Source organism: Ctenopharyngodon idella, chromosome 11, assembly GCF_019924925.1.
Source record: "Ctenopharyngodon idella isolate HZGC_01 chromosome 11, HZGC01, whole genome shotgun sequence".
NCBI lineage: Eukaryota > Metazoa > Chordata > Actinopteri > Cypriniformes > Xenocyprididae > Ctenopharyngodon > Ctenopharyngodon idella.
This window is the reverse complement of record NC_067230.1, coordinates 2764054-2784216: the sequence shown is the minus strand read 5'-3', so window position 1 is coordinate 2784216 and position 20163 is coordinate 2764054. Positions and strand designations below refer to the sequence as shown.

The 20163-nt window shown below is 36.7% G+C and overlaps 2 protein-coding genes across 2 annotated transcripts; one reads left to right on the top strand and one right to left on the bottom strand.

Moving 5' to 3' along the window:
* The first annotated feature begins 261 nt into the window (after positions 1–261).
* Positions 262–5028, top strand: tp53rk (TP53 regulating kinase). Its single transcript, XM_051913241.1, has 2 exons — positions 262–545; positions 4393–5028. The coding sequence occupies exons 1-2, from the start codon at positions 317–319 to the stop codon at positions 4863–4865; spliced, it is 702 nt and encodes a 233-aa protein (XP_051769201.1). The 5' UTR covers positions 262–316; the 3' UTR covers positions 4866–5028.
* Positions 5029–5160: 132 nt separating this feature from the next.
* si:ch73-267c23.10 (serine incorporator 1) lies at positions 5161–20032 on the bottom strand. Its single transcript, XM_051913240.1, has 10 exons — positions 19194–20032; positions 17512–17673; positions 16836–17029; positions 16593–16672; positions 12763–12900; positions 12483–12652; positions 12192–12282; positions 9470–9671; positions 8165–8395; positions 5161–6821 (listed from the first exon to the last, which is right to left on the bottom strand). The coding sequence occupies exons 1-10, from the start codon at positions 19224–19226 to the stop codon at positions 6683–6685; spliced, it is 1440 nt and encodes a 479-aa protein (XP_051769200.1). The 5' UTR covers positions 19227–20032; the 3' UTR covers positions 5161–6682.
* Positions 20033–20163: the final 131 nt, after the last annotated feature.

Below are 20163 nucleotides of genomic sequence, written 5' to 3'. Positions count from 1 at the left end.
CGTTGGTTCAAATGTCTTTAATAATGTTCTCAAAACGTTAGCACAAAAACGTTATTGTTTGTGGAACTTTCTTCCTGAAACTTTTTAGTTGAATGTTAATTTTACGTTTTTTAAAATGTTACTACTTGTTTCAAAATGTTCAGGGAACATTCAAATGGACTTTCCCAAAATGTTTCCAAAATATTGATATAGGTATGCACATTCATAACAGTACGGTAGGTGGCGGTATGCGCTTGTGTACCCTATAAAAGAAGAAGAGTATTTATTTCCGGAAGCAGAGAGCGCATGGCTGTATGTCAGGGGTTTAGTTTGGAACATGGCTCAGTCAAACTCACTAAAAACGAGTGTCCCGTCGTATTTAAAAGACGCACAGTTGATTAAACAAGGCGCAGAAGCCCGTGTCTATCGAGGTACGTTTTTGGGGCGGTCGGTGATTATTAAAGAGAGATTCCCAAAATTATATCGCCACCCTGAAGTCGATGAGAAACTGACGCACCGCAGAACCACGCAGGAGGTGCGATCCATACTGCGCTGCAGGAGAGCAGGTGAGTGCACTAGAACACCAGATTCTGTGGGTTTATCGCACACTAAAGGACTTGGGTAAATTTGGTTTTATATTCGCACATTCGGACTTCCGCATAGGCTACAATAACTTTGTACACTACATTGGACATTCAGTGGACGTTCGCAAGTAAGTATGCCATTAAAATAATACTTGCCCATTTTGATCGATTGTGAAAAATGTTGTAGGGTTACAATCGTTGGTTGTAAATATCATGTCGCTGTTTAGAATTTGCAAACAACTTTATTGCACATTATTAGAACGTTCATAAACGCGGAAGTCCGAATGTGCGAATATAAAACCAAATTTACCCAAGTCACTAAAGGTCCTGTGCGAGCGAGCGAGCGTTTACAACGCAGAACAGTTGTCAATGCTGCAGGAACGGTACTTGCACGGTACTCACATTAACAAGTAGTGTTAACTCTATTTAAATAACTGTATACTTGCGAAATGTAAATGATGTACTATGATGTATTTGTGGAGTAAATGTGTAAACCTATTATAGGTTTTTTTTTTTTCTAAATAAATTAAATAAATATATATAATATATATATATATATATATATATATATATATATATATATATATATATATATATATATATATAACGTGTGTGTGTGTGTGTATATGACCTTGAAGTAATCCAAAAGTAATCAGATTACATTACTTTCATATTGTGGTACTTGGATTACTGAATACTTTTTTTTTTTTTTTTTTTTTTTTTTTTTTTTTTTTTTTTTTTTAATGAAGTAATTTGTAACTGTAACGGAATACATTTTTAAAATAACACTCCCAAGCCTGAATATAACGTATTATATTATATTATATTATAATATAATATAATATAATATAATATAATATATTATATTATTATAATATAATCCCAGCTAACAAAAAATGTCCTAAGAACAATTTGATAATGTTTCCATTACGTTATGGAAATTTTATTTCTGAATGTTCTCAGAACATTTAAAACATCAAAATGTAATGTCTTAACTTTTTTTCCCCCCTTCTTTATGCAAAGGTTAGCAAAAACATTTTATCATTTTATGGGAGCTTTACTTTTTTAATGTTAAATTTTGAAACAAGTAAAAACATTTAATGAACAAAAGCTAAATAAAAGTTTTTTTTGTGCTAAAATCTTGAGACCATTCTAGTAACATTACTGGAAGAACGTTTGTATATAACTTTGAGAACCTTGCCACAACGTTCTGAGAACGTTAGCTGTGGTGCTATTATATTATTGTATTAGTCCTATTTCAGTGTTCATGTCAACTTCAATATCACACATAGACTACTGAATAATTTGTACTATGGTTCAAGTATCTTGCAGTGGTGTTGGTGTATTTATTCCACAGGTGTTACTAGATTTGGATGCTACACTTTTTACACAAATTGCTTAAGGTTAATGTGATTTAACATTGGTGCACATCGGGTGGCCGATGTGACCAAAATTTTATCACAATGTAGGCAATTTTATTTACTCAACCGATATTTGTCTTTTTTTAATATATCGGCATCGGCCGATATTCGTGTTTAGTAGCGCCGATTTAAAGCCAGGCACGTCCGCGGGCAGCCCTGTGTTATTGGTGCGGTGGAATGTACTGCTGCCGCATGTGATTTGAAACTTTTGGAAGATTCAACAACAGTACTGGGAGATAAAGGTAGCCTAAGTCTTAAATTCTGATATTTCAAAGTCCTATGGCCATATATTTACTATATATTACTAGTAAACTATGAAGTGTTGCTTCACTTAGTGAAAGAAACAACGGATAGCATAGAACCGTCGGGAACTGGCATAATGCTACAGCTGGTTAAAGGTTCGCTTACTTGTAGTTAACTTTAAGGACTGTAGTCCAAAACTACCAGCAGCTAACATATTAGCCCTACATAACATATTAGTTATAAGTTCTGTTTTATTTTTCCTGAGTCGGAGAATTTCACTCTGTGCTTGGGGTGGAGAAGGCGGCAGCTCTGACAAACACTGCAGCGTGATTGAGGGCTACGTTACTCCGACAAATATTGGCAATATTAAGAGGATTTGGCATTTCTAATTAATGTAAGCCTGTTACATTCTTCTTGTCTATTATTATTACTACTAGGTAAGCTACTTTTATTATTAAATTAATATTATAATAAATTTGCCCCGCAATAATTTCACAGCGCATCACCTCATAACTGACGTGCTGTGAGGATAATAAAAGATAGGCTATCAGCTCCTCTTTGAAAATGTTTTAAACATTTTTTAGGTCTATTATACAATGAATTAGACCTATAATTAAAATGATTAACAGTCTATAATATTTCCTAACACTGCAGTCATAAATGGAAAATTAAGAGCAGCTTTAGGCTACTTTAAGCACCAACTTAAAAAAAAAAAAAAAAAAAAAAAAAAAAGCTGTTTAACACGAAATACTATTCTTCTCATTTGTTTCACTATATGTACCGGCAACAAGAGAAATAATGGAATAAATTAAGACAGTTATATACCGTTATCAGCATATTATGTTGAAATTCGTCTCTGAGAGAAAATACTCCGTTAATGCAGCGTCAGGCAGCTCCGTCACTTTTACTTTCACTTTGAAGTTAAGAGGTTAAGCTTTTACCGGCATAACTTTTCCGCAAAGTTTGCACGTTGCTTCTTGTGTGATATCCATTGGCTCCTCTTTTTGGTTGAACCCCCGCGGATTTGTGTTACGCCACTGCACAGAAGTGTATGACATTTGTTCGGAAGTATGGTTTGATGCAGACAATAGCCGGGTTTCCATCCAACTTTGCATTAATAAATTCAGCTCAAGAATATGCGCATCTGCGTGTGTTTCCATCAACTGTGTAATGCGAAATGGACATCAGCCTAATAAAGTGATGTGTTCCGACCAATGACTAAAATATATATATATATATATATATGTCGCACAGTTATTATCCTCATTAAACCTGTCTAACGTTGACCGTCAAGAATGTCAGAAATCACTAAGAGTTTAGCACTGTCCTTGCATACAAGGCTGTGCAACATGACAAAGTTTTTAATTGATTTTTATTTATAAAGTTGTATTTTATTTAAATGTATATTTAAGTTTACATTTATGTTCCAACAAACTTGAAAAATTCAGCTTGATAAATGCTCTAAAATTTTTATGTAAATCAAGTCAGTGTTCAATAAATGATGTTAAGTTTAGAAATGTTGTGCATCCACTTATTATTAGTGTGACATTTTAGCATGCAAATGAAGGGGAAAACTTCAAGATATCAGCCCTATTGGCAGCACATATCGGCCATCGGCTGACCCTGATCTCTAAACATCGGCATCGGTTATAGAAAAACCCATATCAGTCGATCTCTACTCAAAACAATATAATTGTTTTTTTTGCTGGAAATGAGTTTAACAATACCCATATATTTTTCACATTTCTCTACCAATTTTGATACAATAGGACAAATAAATACAATAAAACAGATAAAAATGAAATAAATAGTGCTTTAAGTTTTAACAAGTTCTAACAAAAGATACTAAAGAATTGATAAAAGTAATCAACAGTAAACTAAAAGAGTGCATATTCTCCACTGTATAAATTAAATATACAATAATTCTTACTAAAGTCACAAAATGTACTCAAGCCACGAGCTTAATTAACAATATTGACAGGTTATAGCAGGTTTATTAGGCTGCTGTCACTTTAAGAGCTAATGCACGGATCCAGTATACTGACACGCATTCTTTTTTTCCCCAACTGATTACATTCACGTTGTGTGTATTTGAGCGGTTAAACAATAAGATGCGATAGACATTAATTAGACCTACTCTGATCAACTTGTTTCCTTTGTCCCAGGTATCAACGCACCTGTTGTGTATTTCGTTGACTACACCACGCATTGTATTTTCCTGGAGGATATTATTCACTCTGTGTCAGTCAGAGACCACATTGCATCAGAACAAAACCCACAGCACCTCCAGGCTCTAGCGGACAAGATCGGTGAAGTCCTGGCTCAGATGCATGACGAAGACGTCATCCATGGTGATCTCACCACCTCCAACATGCTTCTGATCACCGGAGCTGACCAGCAACATATTCACCTGGTTCTGATTGACTTTGGCTTGAGTTACATTTCTGCTCTAGCAGAAGATAAAGGAGTTGACCTGTATGTGTTGGAGAAAGCTTTTCTCAGCACTCACCCCAAAACAGAGACTTTGTTTGAGAGACTTCTGAAAAGCTACACGGCTTCCTCTAAAAAGTCCTCTGCGGTCATCAAGAAACTGGACGAGGTTCGGTTGAGAGGACGAAAGAGGTCTATGGTCGGATAAAGCGCAGTACACAATATATTTTGGTGTCGCATGCTTTTTTTTTTTTTTTTTTTTTTTTAAATACAAGCTTAGAGCTGTAGTTTGATGTTGGAAATGTAGTCATCTTTACATTTATTTGAGCTTTAGTATACAAATATAATGTAATAAATGGTTTAAACTCAAATGTACTGTAGTGTGTTTTATCTGTTGGTAAATATCAATAATAATATAGTGCAATAATTGCCAAAAAATTACAGCTGAATATTTTGAGACCACCTAAAAATACATGTGATGCTAAACATGTAAATCAGCTTCTCAACAGGTTCAGATTTCCTCAAAACCTGCAAATGTATCCAATAAAGAACTGGATTACATTTTTGTACTGTTAAAGTCAATAATATACAGTTTCTAGTATAAAAACTCTTTAGCTATAACAAAAACCTGCAATTAAAAAAAAAAAAAAAAAATCATAATCTCAAAATATTTGTTGGCAATGAAGCAAATGCTAATGTTCATGGTCACTGATTTTCAGTTTAATTAATCTCTAAATCTAAACAAAATATATAATAGATCTTTGGACATACACTGTTAAATATACTAATGTTAATAAATTAATACATTGTACATATAATACAAGAATTTTCCTGGTTGTACAAAAACAGCTTATTCATATCTAAAACATATTTGCATCCTCAGAAAATATAGTAGTTTCTGTATAAAACAAAACATGCAGTAAAAGATACAAAAATAAAAAGAGCCTGACCAATAGAAATAGAATTTCAGAGTAAATAAAAAAAAAAAAATAGAAATTCATCATACAAGTTTTTTTATTTATTTATTTTTTTATTCTAAAGGAGTAGGTTGACATGAAAAAATAAAGGCAATTGCGACTTTATCTCACAATTCTGAATTTTTTGTAAGATTTAAACTTGCAATTGCAAATTATAAAGTTGCAATTCTGAGAAAGTCAAAATTGAAAGATAAAATTGTAATTCTGGCTTTTTTTCTAACAATTGTAAGTTCATATCCCATAATTCTGACTTTTTTCTCAGAAAATTTAAATATTAACAAGTTATAAAGTCTGTATTGCAAGATACAAATTCTGAGAGAAAAGTTAATCTCACAATTCTGACATTTTCTCGCAATTTTGAGTTTATATCTCACATTTCTGACTTTATAACTCGCAATTGCAAGAAAAAAAAATCTTGTCGCAATTACTTGTTTTATGCTTTATTCCATAGCAGAATTAACCTTCCATAGCACAGAGAACATCCACATGCTAAGGTTAATAGGCAAAATGGTCCAAAAACAAAATCCTTGAAAACATTAAAACCCTGATAAATTAAAATACTATAAATTAAGCATATAAAAACAAATACAAAGTTCTGTCATAAAACTCTCGATGGTGCAGGCTGATAGGTCCTTAACTCAATCTGCTTGCAATCACATTCTTTATAGGGCACAGCTGATTGGTTCCTGTTGCATCAGCAGCCAATGAGCTGCATCTCAACTTTCAAATACTTGGTCAGCGTTTGCTGTAGCAGTGCAGTACACTTTCTGAAATCCCCCACCTTCCCCAGCTCCACCTGTATAGATCTGCCATGGGTAATTTCACATATGCTATATTGTACAGCAGCAGCATGTCATGTGTGTGTTGGCATTAGCAAGTCCCGTACTGCAATAATCAGCAACAGCAGCAGCATAGCAGATCTATTCTGCCAAGACCAAACATGTTAACACTGTTGTATCCATTACTATGCTAAACACTGAGAGTTGTCATGACACAAATTATTTTCATAATAGCATCAAGGTTGCAGGACATTACTGCAGAAATGCGTCTATGTGAAGTCTCTGTTAGTGAGAATCATAGGAGCAACCAGAGTCCAGGTGTATAATGTGAGACAGACCCAACTGGAGGAGATTTTCACCCATACTGCTGGCCACTTGCTCGTCATGGCACTGTAGTCTGCATCAGGACTGGGATGACAATAAAATCAATGTTATCACACACGAATCATTTTACAATATACAATTATTCACCGATCAGGCATAACATTATGACCACCTTCCTAATATTGTGTTGGTCCCCCTTTTGCTGCCAAAACAGCCCTGACCCGTCAAGGCATGGACTCCACTAGACCCCTGAAGGTGTGCTGTGGTATCTGGCACCAAGATGTTAGCAGCAGATCCTTTAAGTCCTGTAAGTTGTGAGGTGGGGCCTCCATGGATCGGACTTGTTTGTTCAGCACAACCCACAGATGCTCTTTGAGATCTGGAGAATTTGGAGGACAAGTCAACACCTCAAACTCGTTGTTGTGCTACTCAAACCATTCCTGAACCATTTTTGCTTTGTGGCAGGGAGCATTATCCTGCTGAAAGAGGCCACAGCCACCAGGGAATACCGTTTCCATGAAAGGGTGTACATGGTCTGCAACAATGCTTAGGTAGGTGGTACATGTCAAAGTAACATCCACATGGATGGCAGGACCCAAGGTTTCCCAGCAGAACATTGCCCAAAGCATCACACTGCCTCCACCGGCTTGTCTTCTTCCCATAGTGCATCCTGGTGCCATGTGTTCCCCAGGTAAGCGATGCACACGCACCCAGCCATCCACGTGATGTAAAAGAGAATGTGATTCATCAGACCAGGCTACCTTCTTCCATTGCTCCGTGGTCTAGTTCTAATGCTCACGTGTCCACTGTTGGCGCTTTCGACGGTGGACAGGGGTCAGCATGGGCACTCTGACTGGTCTGCAGCTATGCAGCCCCATACACAACAAACTGTGATGCACTGTGGATTCTGACACCTTTCTATCAGAACCAGCATTAACTTCTTGAGCAATTTGAGCTACAGTAGCTCATCTGTTGGATCGGACCACACGGACCAGCCTTCGCTTCCCACGTGCATCAATGAGCCTTGGCCGCCCATGACCTTGTCGCTGGTTCACCGCTGTTCCTTCCTTAGACCACTTTTGATAGATCCTGACCACTGCAGACCAGGAACACCCCACAAGAGCTGCAGTTTTGGATAGGCTCTGACCCAGTCGTCTAGCCATCACAATTTGGCCCTTGTCAAACTCGCTCAAATCCTTACACTTGCCCATTTTTCCTGCTTCTAACACATCAACTTTGAAGACAAAGGTGCCGATAATCAGTGTTATTCACTTCACCTGTCAGTGCTCATGATGTTATGCCTGATCGGTGTATGAAATGCCTGCTATTATGTGTGTGTTTCTACTTTTCTACTCCAACTGTTAAAGAATTCTTCAGAGTAATTTAGTGATGACTGAGAAATCTTGTTGTACTACCGTCACACACACCTGTACCAGCCGGTGAGGGTCATCATGATGTAAAGGGACGCCAGGAACAGCATGAAGTGAAAGAAAGCGTAGCTGTACTGAACCGTGTCTCTTTCGTTGTCCTCCACATGTAGTGGTGTTGAAGCCTCTTCTGCCATCTCAGGACTTCCTGTGCTGCTATCATCCACAATGGTGGTGTCTTTGGCAGCTAAGGTTAGTTTATTAACTTGACTTGTATTGGAAGAACGTATACTGCCAAGAAAAAAATAAAACAATTTATTAGGCTCTTTATGACATAAGCATTACAACTCTAATATGGCCAATCTGGATGCTTATGTTATGATATTAGAGAGTATTAAAGGGATAGTTCACCCAAAAATAAAAATTCTGTCATCATTTACTTACCCTCAAGTTGTTCTAACCAAGCAGATCTCGCCATCCAGTAACTACGATAGTATTTTTTTTTTTTCCTACTATGGTAGTAATTGGGGGGGCGAGATCTGCTTGGTTACAAACATTCTTCCGAATATCTTCCTTTGTGTTCAGCAGAAAAAACACGTTTATACATGTTTGGAACAACTAGAGGGTGAGTGAATGATGACAAAATTTTCATTTTTGGGTGAACTATCTCTTTAAGGTATTCAAGAATGTTTATAAAAACTACCAGTCAAAAGCTTGGAAAAACAGCTTTTTGAACAAGAACAAATGTAGGGCGGGGCTTGATTTTGTCCGTGGGGAATTGATTGGATGGTTGTGGTTTGCTATTGGTGGATCTCATGTGAGTGACAGGTTGCCCCGCCCTCATCATCAGAGAAGAGAAGAGATGTTGCTGCAAGAGGGAGGGGAAGTTATTCTGATTCAAGATTACAAGGATCATAAATTTATTAAAAAAAATAAAATAATTATGTGCATGGATAAATCTGCTATAGTCCTTAAAAAATAAGAATAGTCAATTTTGATTTCATGGTGACTTCTCTGATGACGTGTTTACTGGTGTGAGGGTGGGGCAACTTGTCACTCACATGAGCTCCACCAATAGCAAACCACAACCATCAAATCAATTCCCCATGGGCAAATTCAAGCCCCGCCCTACATTTGTTCTGGTTCCAGAAACCATTTCACTCAGATATACAGCACAATAGAGAAGAAAAGACTATTGCAACTTCTGTTTCAAGTAGACTTTAACAGTGAAATAAAGAATAGCGAAGACCAAATACTTTATTTAAATGTATTTTTTAGGGGAAATTGCTAATTACTTGAAAAAAAAGTGCAAGGGTGGCAATATTTTTGTCCATGACTATATAAATCCAACTAAAAAAACTGTACCTTGAATACAAAATGCAGAGAACAAAAATGGCCAGTCCGACAATGCTTTGAGCGTCCCACCACTGCAAGTATGGGGCCGATGGCACAGTTTCCTCTATGTCGATGATGATGATGGCAGTCTGGTTCTCAATCTCCAGTGGGGCGACTGTGGAGGATGTGATCTGCTGGAAGATGCTGAGCAGATTCGGGTTGCATGTGCGGTCTGGAGGTGAGGGAAGGACATTTGAATTTAAGTTAAAATCATCACTTTGAAAATAAACATACAAGTTTTCCCAAGCTTAAGTTGTAAAGTCATAAACACTGTTTCCAGGTTCACCAATATTTTAACGACTCCTAAAAAATGAATCACTGTCTGACCGTCTGAGATTTCGGTATTGGAGATGGAGGTTAGGATCATGATTTTTCGGTAGTATTGCATCACATCATGAGTGTGTACAATAGTGGCCAAAAGTGATGTCCAGAGGAGACATTTGTTTTTAATAACCCTACAAGTTCAATTAAACATCAAAATATGATGAAAATATTTTATATATTTTTTAAAAATATTTTAAATATGAGGGACAAACAAAATACTAAACTTGGTTAAAGTATTTATCTGACAAAAATATTTGGCAAAAAGGCAAACTACAGCTACAGGTTTTATTTTACTATGCAAAAAAATGTATAGAAATACAAAAAGCTCACAGAAAAAGTATACATTGACTACAACATAATCAGTTATTAATATTTTGTTGGTTCTCTCTTGTTGCACAAATAAAGGGTAATAACTTGTAGTAAAGTGAATATATCAGTTTTCATAGGCTGGACATCACTGTTGACTATTACGGTGTATTAGCACTGTTTGTTGTTGGCATCTGATAGAACGTTTGGACCTGGAAACAGTGACACTTGACGTCAGTCTTAAGTGCATTAGACAATAGACACCACAAGTAAATGTCACAGATAAAAGCGAAGGTAAACACCTCTCCATCTTGAATGAACATATCAATGTCTACATGAATCTGGATACTTTTGAAAATGTTTGAAGGCGCTCTCTCTTACGTGGAGAAAACTGAAACGCTGTTTTTGCTTTGTAGTGTGGACTGTGAACAGAGATATTTGAAAATGATGTAACGAGTGGATCGATCAAACACGCAATTGTAAATGTTAGTCTTTACAACTCCTCACCCATACAGACTCAGAGATGTCTGGTTTCCCCACAGAGAACTACCACCATTTGCTCCCCTCATACATTTTAAAGCTCAGAAAAGTACAGGCTACAATAAACAGACATGCATTCCTCTATTGAAAATGGACTCCTTTCCACTTATTCATTGACAAATCTGCCTAAACGAATGAACATGCATTTTTCCAGTGCATTTTGTGTATTATTACTGTTTTTATATTGTTTTTTTGTGTGTGTGCATTGTATAGTGTTATGCATGCCTGATGATAGAACTACTAGATAATGTAGCCGGTGTCTCATATCAAAATACTCGTCGTTTAATGACTGACACTTTGGTGGACATCACCATCTCATAGAAAGCACTGTATGTTCCTTATATTTATCAGAATATACATGGACACAAACTCCCAGCTTACTTTCTCGCTGCACCTTTCTCATTGGTCAAGCCAAAACTCAAAGGTGTGACCTCTGTGGAACTTAAAAGCCAATACAAAGTTCCCTCCTTGCTGCTTCTACTGATTGCTGTTCGTGTGAGACCTCACCCGGCCCCCAAGCCGGTGCGGCAGCGCTGGCAGGCCTCATTCACTTCAAGACATGCTCAACTTCCTTGATCACAGAGTCAAATTAACAACGCAAATTTGTCGTCATTTCTTCATTCAACACAGAAGATATTGATTACAACTTCAGCACCATCGGACCGAACCATCAAGAATTTCTCGAGACTGCATATCCGCACACTCCTCAACAGCAAAGACATTTGCAAGTATCATACATTTGAACACTTAACAGCGATTTAGTATTAAGTTGTGAACCCCTTTGTTAACAAAGGTGCTTTATAGTGAGAAACTGATGGTTCTTCCAGCTTGTTAAATGACTCTTTTCATAGCTCCATCCCTCTGTTATGTTACGGTTTAATTCACTTCCACTTTCTTATTTCCCATGTATGTCTGATTTGTGTGTATGTGTCTGTTAGAGTAGTTATGTTTTCATGACTTAGTTAAAACTTTGGTGCACATTCTTGCGAGTTGATTCTGATCTGCTGATGTCAATTTAATGATTATGATCACAGCTACATGCTAAGAAAGCGTTATTTTTCTGTGGCCACGGAAAATACCCTTTCTGAAGAGTTGATAGACTATCAATACTGAGTGTTCGCTGGCCGAACAGATTAATTGATTGTAATATTAATTCAGCTACATGAAGATTAACTGATCCAAATATTTATAATTAATTATAACGAGTTATGATTAATTATTCATATTTCCTTTTTGAGCTACGTTGCTGTAATGATGATGCAGGTTTAGTTATGTGATGCATATCTATCATCATCTCTTATCAGTGAGCTTTTACTTTTATGCATTACCAGTAAGATGATTTAATGTTTTTTTTTTTTCAGACATTTCAGTGCTTTTTGAAACAAAAACACAATTTTCAAATGTATCTGGATTAATGTTATGTAAATTCAGCCTAATTCACATTGTCTAATTTAACAAAGAAAAAAGAGGGCTGTGAACTCTAAGAGATTAAATGTATAAAAATTCTTGTGAAGCTGCTAACCTGGTTCATTGGTCATGGCTGACCAGGTAAGATACATGGTGTACAAAGTCATAATGGATGACTGGAGAAGACCGGATCTGGGCTGGTAATCCTAGAATTACACAAACACACACACAAAAATCTCATTTCACTAGACTATAAATTACAAAGGGACCATAAATTATTATTATTATTTTTTTAAATGAACTTGAAATATAGATGTAATTACAAGTGAAAACTATATGGCATGAATACATTTATATGGCTGGTACAGACTTTGGCTTTGTAAAAATGCATTTTAACAGTAACTACCTGAATTTTGGGCAGTACAGAAAGAGCTGAGGCTATGACACATATTGACATATTGAAGCTGATGAAGAACTTGTTGAGCACGCATCCCTCAGGCTGAGTGTAGATGTTATAGCAGAGAACAGCAGCCGTGAAGGACAGACTATAGTTCAGTCCTGTTACCAACAGCAAGGCTAGAAGCAAGGGTCATAACATTATTCAAAATACATACTATGGTAAAATATTCAGCCATGAAGAATAAAAATCTATACCATTTCTATACATGTACAACATATTTACCTACCTATATACCACCTCTTTGTGTTTTCTTTTTCCATTTTTTCAACCCAGGACTCATTCCACGAGTGGGCGAAGTCAATAAGCAAAACCAGTTGAATCAGAATAAAGCAAAATGCTCCGCAGGTTCCCACAATAAACCACACTAATGAAAGAGACAGAAATTAACACACCCAAAATGAGCTGGGTATAAAAAATAAATAGCATACGAGTTATGAAGGTCTCGAAAAACATGCAAAAGCAATGTTGAACCTTTGGCCATTCAACTAAATAATAAAAAAATCAATACATAAGAAGGTGTGATGTTGAAATTGTTTTTACCACAGGGATGCTGTTAGGAATGACATTAAAATGTAAGCAACATCAATGTTATGAAAGATGTCAATACTCAAAAAGTAGTTACATTTATTAATAATAAAAGACAGGAAAAAAACACCCACCAAATAATTGTATAAGGGTTTGACTTATGACATGAGGGTGAGTAATTGATGACAGAACAGTTACACGTTACTACTAGGGGTGTAACGATATTCAAACCGAAACGAAAAACCGCAATATACCACCCACGGTACAAACCGTGATACTCACATAGTGTACCGAACCGCCCCGCCCCCTGCTGCCCCGCCCAGCCCTGGCCCATTGGATCTATAGCGTTGTAGCCTAACCTCCATTAACCACCAATAATCGGAATAAGCTCCGCGTTTTGTTACTTTCGATAAGAAACAAAGTATCATCATTCAAATTCTGTCCATTTTATCCCGAAATTCAAACAACAAATGCTGTTTTGACACTCTTTAATGTGGTGTGACAGATCACTGTACAGGCGCCTCATTTCAAGTGACAGCTTTTAATTGGGGCCCGAGCACCGATGGTGTGAGGACCTTATTGGAATTGCTCAGTCAGTCAGTTATTCTCCTCCGAAATTAATCGCATTTTTGAGTGCCTAAACATGCTCGAAAACTCTTGAAACTTTGCACATGCATCAGAAGTGGTGAAAATTTACGTCTGATATGGGTTTCAGAATTAGGTGTGGCAAAATGACTCGATAGCGCCACCTACAAAATTTCAATTAAACGCCCTTCAACAAGTATGAAATTCAGTAGACACATGTAACACATGTAACCAATACCTACAAAAAAGTCCCTAGGTGCAAAATCTGAAAACTCAACAGGAAGTGAGATATTTTGATCTTTCTTTTCCAGATGTTGTATTTTAATGAACTCCTCATAGATATTTAAACAGAACAACATCATATTTGGTCAGTCTAATCTTAAGACCTTAGTGATGTTAAATTGCGAAGATCTTGAGTTTTCGTTGAAGGACGTGTCTGTGGCGGCCTGACAAAGTCTGATGTTTCGCCATGAAAGAGGAAGCTTTTGTAAGTCAGGCATACAGTGTCCGATCTGCCTCAAACTTCACATGTTTGATGAGTGCCCTGGCCTGAAGATATCTATAAGCCAAAATGTAGTCATAGTCATATCACCACCAGCTGCTAGCAGGAAGTGTGGCAAATGCAAATGACTGACGTTGTCCTCACAAAAGTGAATACACCCCTCACATTTTTGTAAATATTTTATTATATCTTTTCATGTAACAACACTGAAGAAATTACATTTTGCTACACTGTAAAGTAGTGAGTGTACAGCTTGTATAACAGTGTAAATTTGCTGTCCCCTCAAAATAACTCAACACACAGCCATTAATGTCTAAACCGCTGGTCACAAAAGTGAGTACACCCCTAAGTGAAAATGTCCAAATTGGGCCCAAAGTGTCAATATTTTGTGTGACCACCATTATTTTCCAGTACTGTTTTAACCCTCTTGGGCATGGAGTTCACCAGAGCTTCACAGGTTGCCACTGGAGTCCTCTTCCACTCCTCTGTGATGACATCACGGAGCTGGTGGATGTTAGAGACCTTGCGCTCCTCCACCTTCCGTTTGAGGATGCCCCACAGATGCTCAATAGGGTTTAGGTCTGGAGACATTCTTTAGCAAGGCAGTGGTCATCTTGGAGGTGTGTTTGGGGTCGTTACCATGTTGGAATACTGCCCTGCAGCCCAGTCTCCGAAGGGAGGGGATCATGCTCTGCTTCAGTATGTCACAGTACATGTTGGCATTCATGGTTCCCTCAATGAACTGTAGCTCCCCAGTGCCGGCAGCACTCATGCAGCCCCAGAAAATGGCTAATTGGGCCCAATTTGGACATTTTTATTTAGGGGTGTACTCACTTTTGTGGCCAGCGGTTTAGACATTAATGGCTGTGTGTTGAGTTATTTTGAGGGGACAGCAAATTTACACTGTTATACAAGCTGTACACTCACTACTTTACATTATAGCAAAGTGTCATTTCTTCAGTGTTGTCACATGAAAAGATATAATAAAATATTTACAAAAATGTGAGGAGTGTACTCACTTCTGTGAGATACTGTATACTTAAATGCATTTTGCCCACCGTGCTCTGTTTTCCTAAAGCCACCGGGTGGCGGTGGCATGGGTTCAAAGGCCCTTTCATCACTGCTTGCAGCTTTAATTATAATTGAATTCATTTAAAGAGAAGGACACAATTTGTTCAGTAAACTGAAAAAAAAAAAAAGCAATTTTGTTTAGTTTTCTCCCCCTGCTGTACTGAACCGTACCGAACTGTGACTTCAAAACCGAGGTACGAACCGAACCATCAGTTTTGTGTATTGTTACACCCCTAGCTACTACATAAACTTACTATAGTAATAATAGTAAATTATGGACAATTACAAGTAACTAACCCTAAACCAAACCCTAACGGTAACTCTATAGTAAGTATATGCAGTTAATTAAATATTAGTTTTAACTTATTTGAGTAAGTGCAATGTAACTACATCACCTTAAAATAAAGTGTAACCCAAATGATTTCCACAAACACTTTATCCTTAATATTAACATGTAGTCTCATCACTTGCAAAGGCTGAGCATGTTTTTTTTTATAATATTATGCTTTTTTACAGAGTCTAGGACTCAAAGAATCAAGAGTCACTTCTACTACAACCTATTGCAGTGATATCTGATATTATTTAAGTAAGGGATAAAGTACATCCAGCTGATTGTTATCTCAGAATAAAACCCCCCAACAGGGTAATCGGGTCCCTGACGCGACGGGGTCTTACATCAGCCTGAAGGGGTTTATTCTGTGATAACAACCGGCTGGATGTACATTATCCGCATTATTACACGGCTACTTGTGACATAAGTAAATAATTAGACATGAAATATTGATCTGAATCGAAATATTTTATTAGCTCTTTAAATCCAAAGCTTCTGCTGAGAGACCAGCTGCTAGCAAGCGGCAAGTTCAAACTAGACGGACATTTAAGAGATACGATACAGTCATACCACATATTACCTTGCATTTCGGCACATAAATAATTATGGGGATAAGACATATTGATCTGAGATGAAACTGATTTAAAATCATACCTGTTTGTTATCTTATAATCCATTACAGTGAACAAAATAGTCACAAAATGGCAGAAACTGCGTTTGTATGAAACAAGAGAGCGAGTCTACGATACTGGATGACATAATTAAATAATTGTATACAAAATATTGATTTGACTGAGTTTTAATATTTTATTACCTCACCAAATGCAAAACTTCCATGAGGAAAAAACGTTCCTAGCAAGCTTATAACGCTGCAGACTTCAGTTACCCGGATGAGCTTGTGTTATCCGTTTTTATTGGTTGTAATAGAGCCGTGTAATAATGCCAGATATCAACATTCCTGATATTCATTATATTGAATATAGCTTTTCAATTAATTTTACAACCAATTCGATCTGATTTATAAAATGAGTGAAATTCTTACTTCGGGTAAAAGGCTCATCTGGAATATAGAAGGCACCAACAGTGACGGCAATCATGACTGCAATCTTGAAAAACCAGAACCTGATGAAATATAGAGAAGTGGTAAATTATGTCTCAGTAGTTTCATAGCATGGCAAAATACTAGTATTAAAGCTGCAAACTGTGGTTTACATATATTGGAATTTCTAGTTTATAATCAAGAAATTGACAGTTGTAACTTGGGTCCATATTTCAATGGACTAACCCATTGTGGATTGCAGCTCTGGGATCTCGGCTGTTCTTCACATTGATCATGAGCAGAGAGAAGGTGAGAAAGAACAAACTCATGCCACAGCAAACCCGGTACACAGCCTTATAACCAACAAAACTCTCACATTGAACATTGGCCTCAATTCCCGGTATACTGGAGCCTGCTCCTCCATTACAAAAACCAGGGATCTAAGAATGAAGACATGAAATGATGAAGTTAGTATATTATGCCCTTTTACAAAGTGTTGTTGTTGTTTTTAGGCTCTACTAGAACAGGTTTTCATGATTGAATGTTCATTATTTTCCCCACATTCTCCATTGTTGCAGCTCTGTCAGTAATGCTCTGTTTAGTCCCTGTCTCTATGAAGCCCCTCCTTCTGAAAAGCACAATGGGCTCTGATTGGTCGGCTGGAGCAGTGTGTTGTGATTGGTCAAGTGCTTTGAGCGTGTTTGAGAAATCTCCCGCCCCTTACCATAACCGCCAGTTTCAACACACTACTAACTCAACCAGGCCCCACCTCTTTATTCTGCATATGAATTATTTAAATAGGAATAGGAATTTATAAATTCACAAATCTTAAAACTCAATGTAACAAGCCCTTGTCATCTTTTTGCTGTACATTACTTGGGTTATTGCATTATTTCTAACCCTACTAATGCTTCATTCTTACTCTTTTAAGTTGTTGTTCAACACCAGGCGACAACATCACACAGGCAATGATGGTGCCAAGCAGAAGGATGAAGGCATACATGATTCGGGTTACAATGGAGTTCTTGATCTGTGGGCAGCATCTGCACCTTAGACATGCTGCACAGTCACAAAGGCGAGAAACCTGCAAAAAAAAAAAAAAAAAAGCCATAGAAAATTCAAGTCAGCCATACTGTGCATACAAAGGTATTGTTAACAGTTGCTGTATATGTTTAATTATGGTATATGTCGACAGTCCAAAGAGGCCATAAGAGTTTTAGAATTATAAAAGAACTTAAAGCTGATGTGAATCCATTTTCCAAACCGTGTTTTTGTCTTATCCTGAATCACAACGGTACACTTATAATAAGTGTTTATATTTGGACTATTTTAGACTGGTTCGGTTCGTAGCACCGTACCTTCGTGACTCGTCATAGACATAAACAGAGAGAAGTAGTTCCGGCTACAATGTTCTTTCGCAAGACGCATGCAGTTCTGTTTATTACCCGCTAGAGCGCCAAAAGTTACGGACTGCAGCATTAAACAATTATTTAATCAGCTAATAACTCCAATACTAATAGGATGACTTAGTGTTTGCAATCTGTATATGTTAACGACACTTGCACACATGATATGGAATTTATGGACGTTAATAGTAAGATGTTAATGTAATTATGACTTCAGCGGGAGGTCTAACGCTGTTTATGAATTAGACACTAAGATTTAAAACAGCTGATGTGAGATCTGATCTGAGCTCAGTCTGTTGTAAACAACTTAATACTACTGTCACCTTGAGAAGTCATGTGGACAACGCAGCACCCCTTAGAATACATCTGTGTAAAAAAAAATGTGTGGAATACGTGTTTTCTTCACAAGAATTCACCTGTCTTTAATAATTTTCTATATTATTTATCTGTAATACAGTAATAACAGCCTATATTAGCTTATAACAACATATTATGTGTGTAATGTCCAATGAGCATTTTGACGTCTCCGTAACAGAGCGATCTGAACGTATGCAAATCACAAAAACACTTTCCCTAAAAGGTATTGTAATAGTGGAATAGTGCCAAGCGAACGGGAAACGCTCTTAGAACTTTGGCTAACGTTCTGGCAAGGTTCTCTGAAAGTTATGAACATTCTTCCAGTAACCTAACGTTAATAGAATGTTCGTTTAAAGTTGTCTTTATAATGTTCTCAAAACTTTAGCACAAAAATGTCATTTATATACATTTTTCATGGAACTTTTTTCTTGTAACATTTTTGGTTCTTGTAACGTTTTTAAATGTTGCTTTTTGTTTTAGAATGTTCTGGGAACATTTAAAAATAACATTCCCATAATGTCTGCAAGATGATACAATTGAATGTTCGTATAACCAAGAGAAAACGTAATGTGAATGTTAGAAAAACGTTATGCCTTGTACACGTAACTGCCGTGACGTAACAGAACTGATCCAGTGTCGCGCGCTGCTGACTGTCAGAGGAAACAATATGACTAATCCAGTTAAGCACGAGCGTAAGTAACGGGATTTTCTTGACCTGTCCTGCTTTCATTACACATGAATAACATTTCTTTGATTCATAAACATTTTCATTATATTACCAATCGGAAAAGAATGTGAATATAGGCTTATAGATTTATACATAAAAAGCAAACCAACTTACCCAACTAGTCAGGGTCCTCAGCACAGCACCCATAATTTAACAACAAAATCAAGAGACGCAATACCACTGATCTCCTGTTAAAGTAATGTGTGAGTCATTTCAGAATAATAACTAAACTACTAAAAACAGAATTTAACATATCATGCTGGAAGAAATTCATGTAGACATCAGTTCTGATCCGACCATGCGCCTGTGTTTGAGACCTATAATGATAGGTGGGAGATCCGTCACGTGACCAAACATCATTAATATTAATTAGGCTTTGTGACGTCTACCCAGCAGGTTTGCTGAAAGGGAGACGGACTCTGAAAAGGATTGACTCATGAATATTAATTAGTCTATGTGTCTGAATGCTGAATAACCTTGTTAACATAAGCAATTGTCGGATTCGATTTTTTTTTTTTGCTAGATTGCTAGAGGATTGTGAATTAGACAATATACCACAGGAGAATGTTTCTGTTTTACGTTACTAAAATTATTTCCTCCGTGGCTATATGAAATAAATGAAAGTTAATACGGTGCAGACCACAAATTAAAGATATAACAAATTGTCTATTTTTTTTTATTATTTTTTTTGTATTTCTAAGGGAAATGACTGACAGTATACGACCTACTCTCTAAGTTTTGTCACATTTCGTCGTTTTGAATTTAAAATATATAATTTACTGTACATGATGAGATAAGAAACACTGATGAAGTCGTTTTCGGCATATTAGGCATACAATTAAGAGTAAATGTGTGCACATTGTGAACAAATTTATAACTGGGTCACCTGGCTTTATATGTGTATAAAAGATGTGTTCTCAGACATAAACACATTTGGATAATTTCGTGTCAAAATCAACCAAATTTCAGAAACTTTCCCTGCTCAAATATTTGATTTTCTTTTCTTTTTTTCTTTTTTTTTTTCTGAAGAAAGACAAACATAAATGAAGAAGAAAGCCAAAATATTAAATGTAATGGATGTATA

What these genes read in the sequence shown, in the direction of transcription:
- tp53rk (XM_051913241.1), top strand. Translation starts at nt 317, where the DNA reads ATGGCTCAGTCAAACTCACTAAAAACGAGTGTCCCGTCGTATTTAAAA. An exon ending in ACTGCGCTGCAGGAGAGCAG is followed by an intron (nt 546 to 4,392) that starts GTGAGTGCACTA and finishes CCTTTGTCCCAG; the next exon opens with GTATCAACGCACCTGTTGTG.
- si:ch73-267c23.10 (XM_051913240.1), bottom strand. Translation starts at nt 19,226, where the DNA reads ATGGGTGCTGTGCTGAGGACCCTGACTAGTTGG. An exon ending in AGAGCTGCAATCCACAATGG is followed by an intron (nt 16,673 to 16,835) that starts GTTAGTCCATTG and finishes ATATTTCATCAG; the next exon opens with GTTCTGGTTTTTCAAGATTG. An exon ending in AGCCATGACCAATGAACCAG is followed by an intron (nt 9,672 to 12,191) that starts GTTAGCAGCTTC and finishes CCTCACCTCCAG; the next exon opens with ACCGCACATGCAACCCGAAT.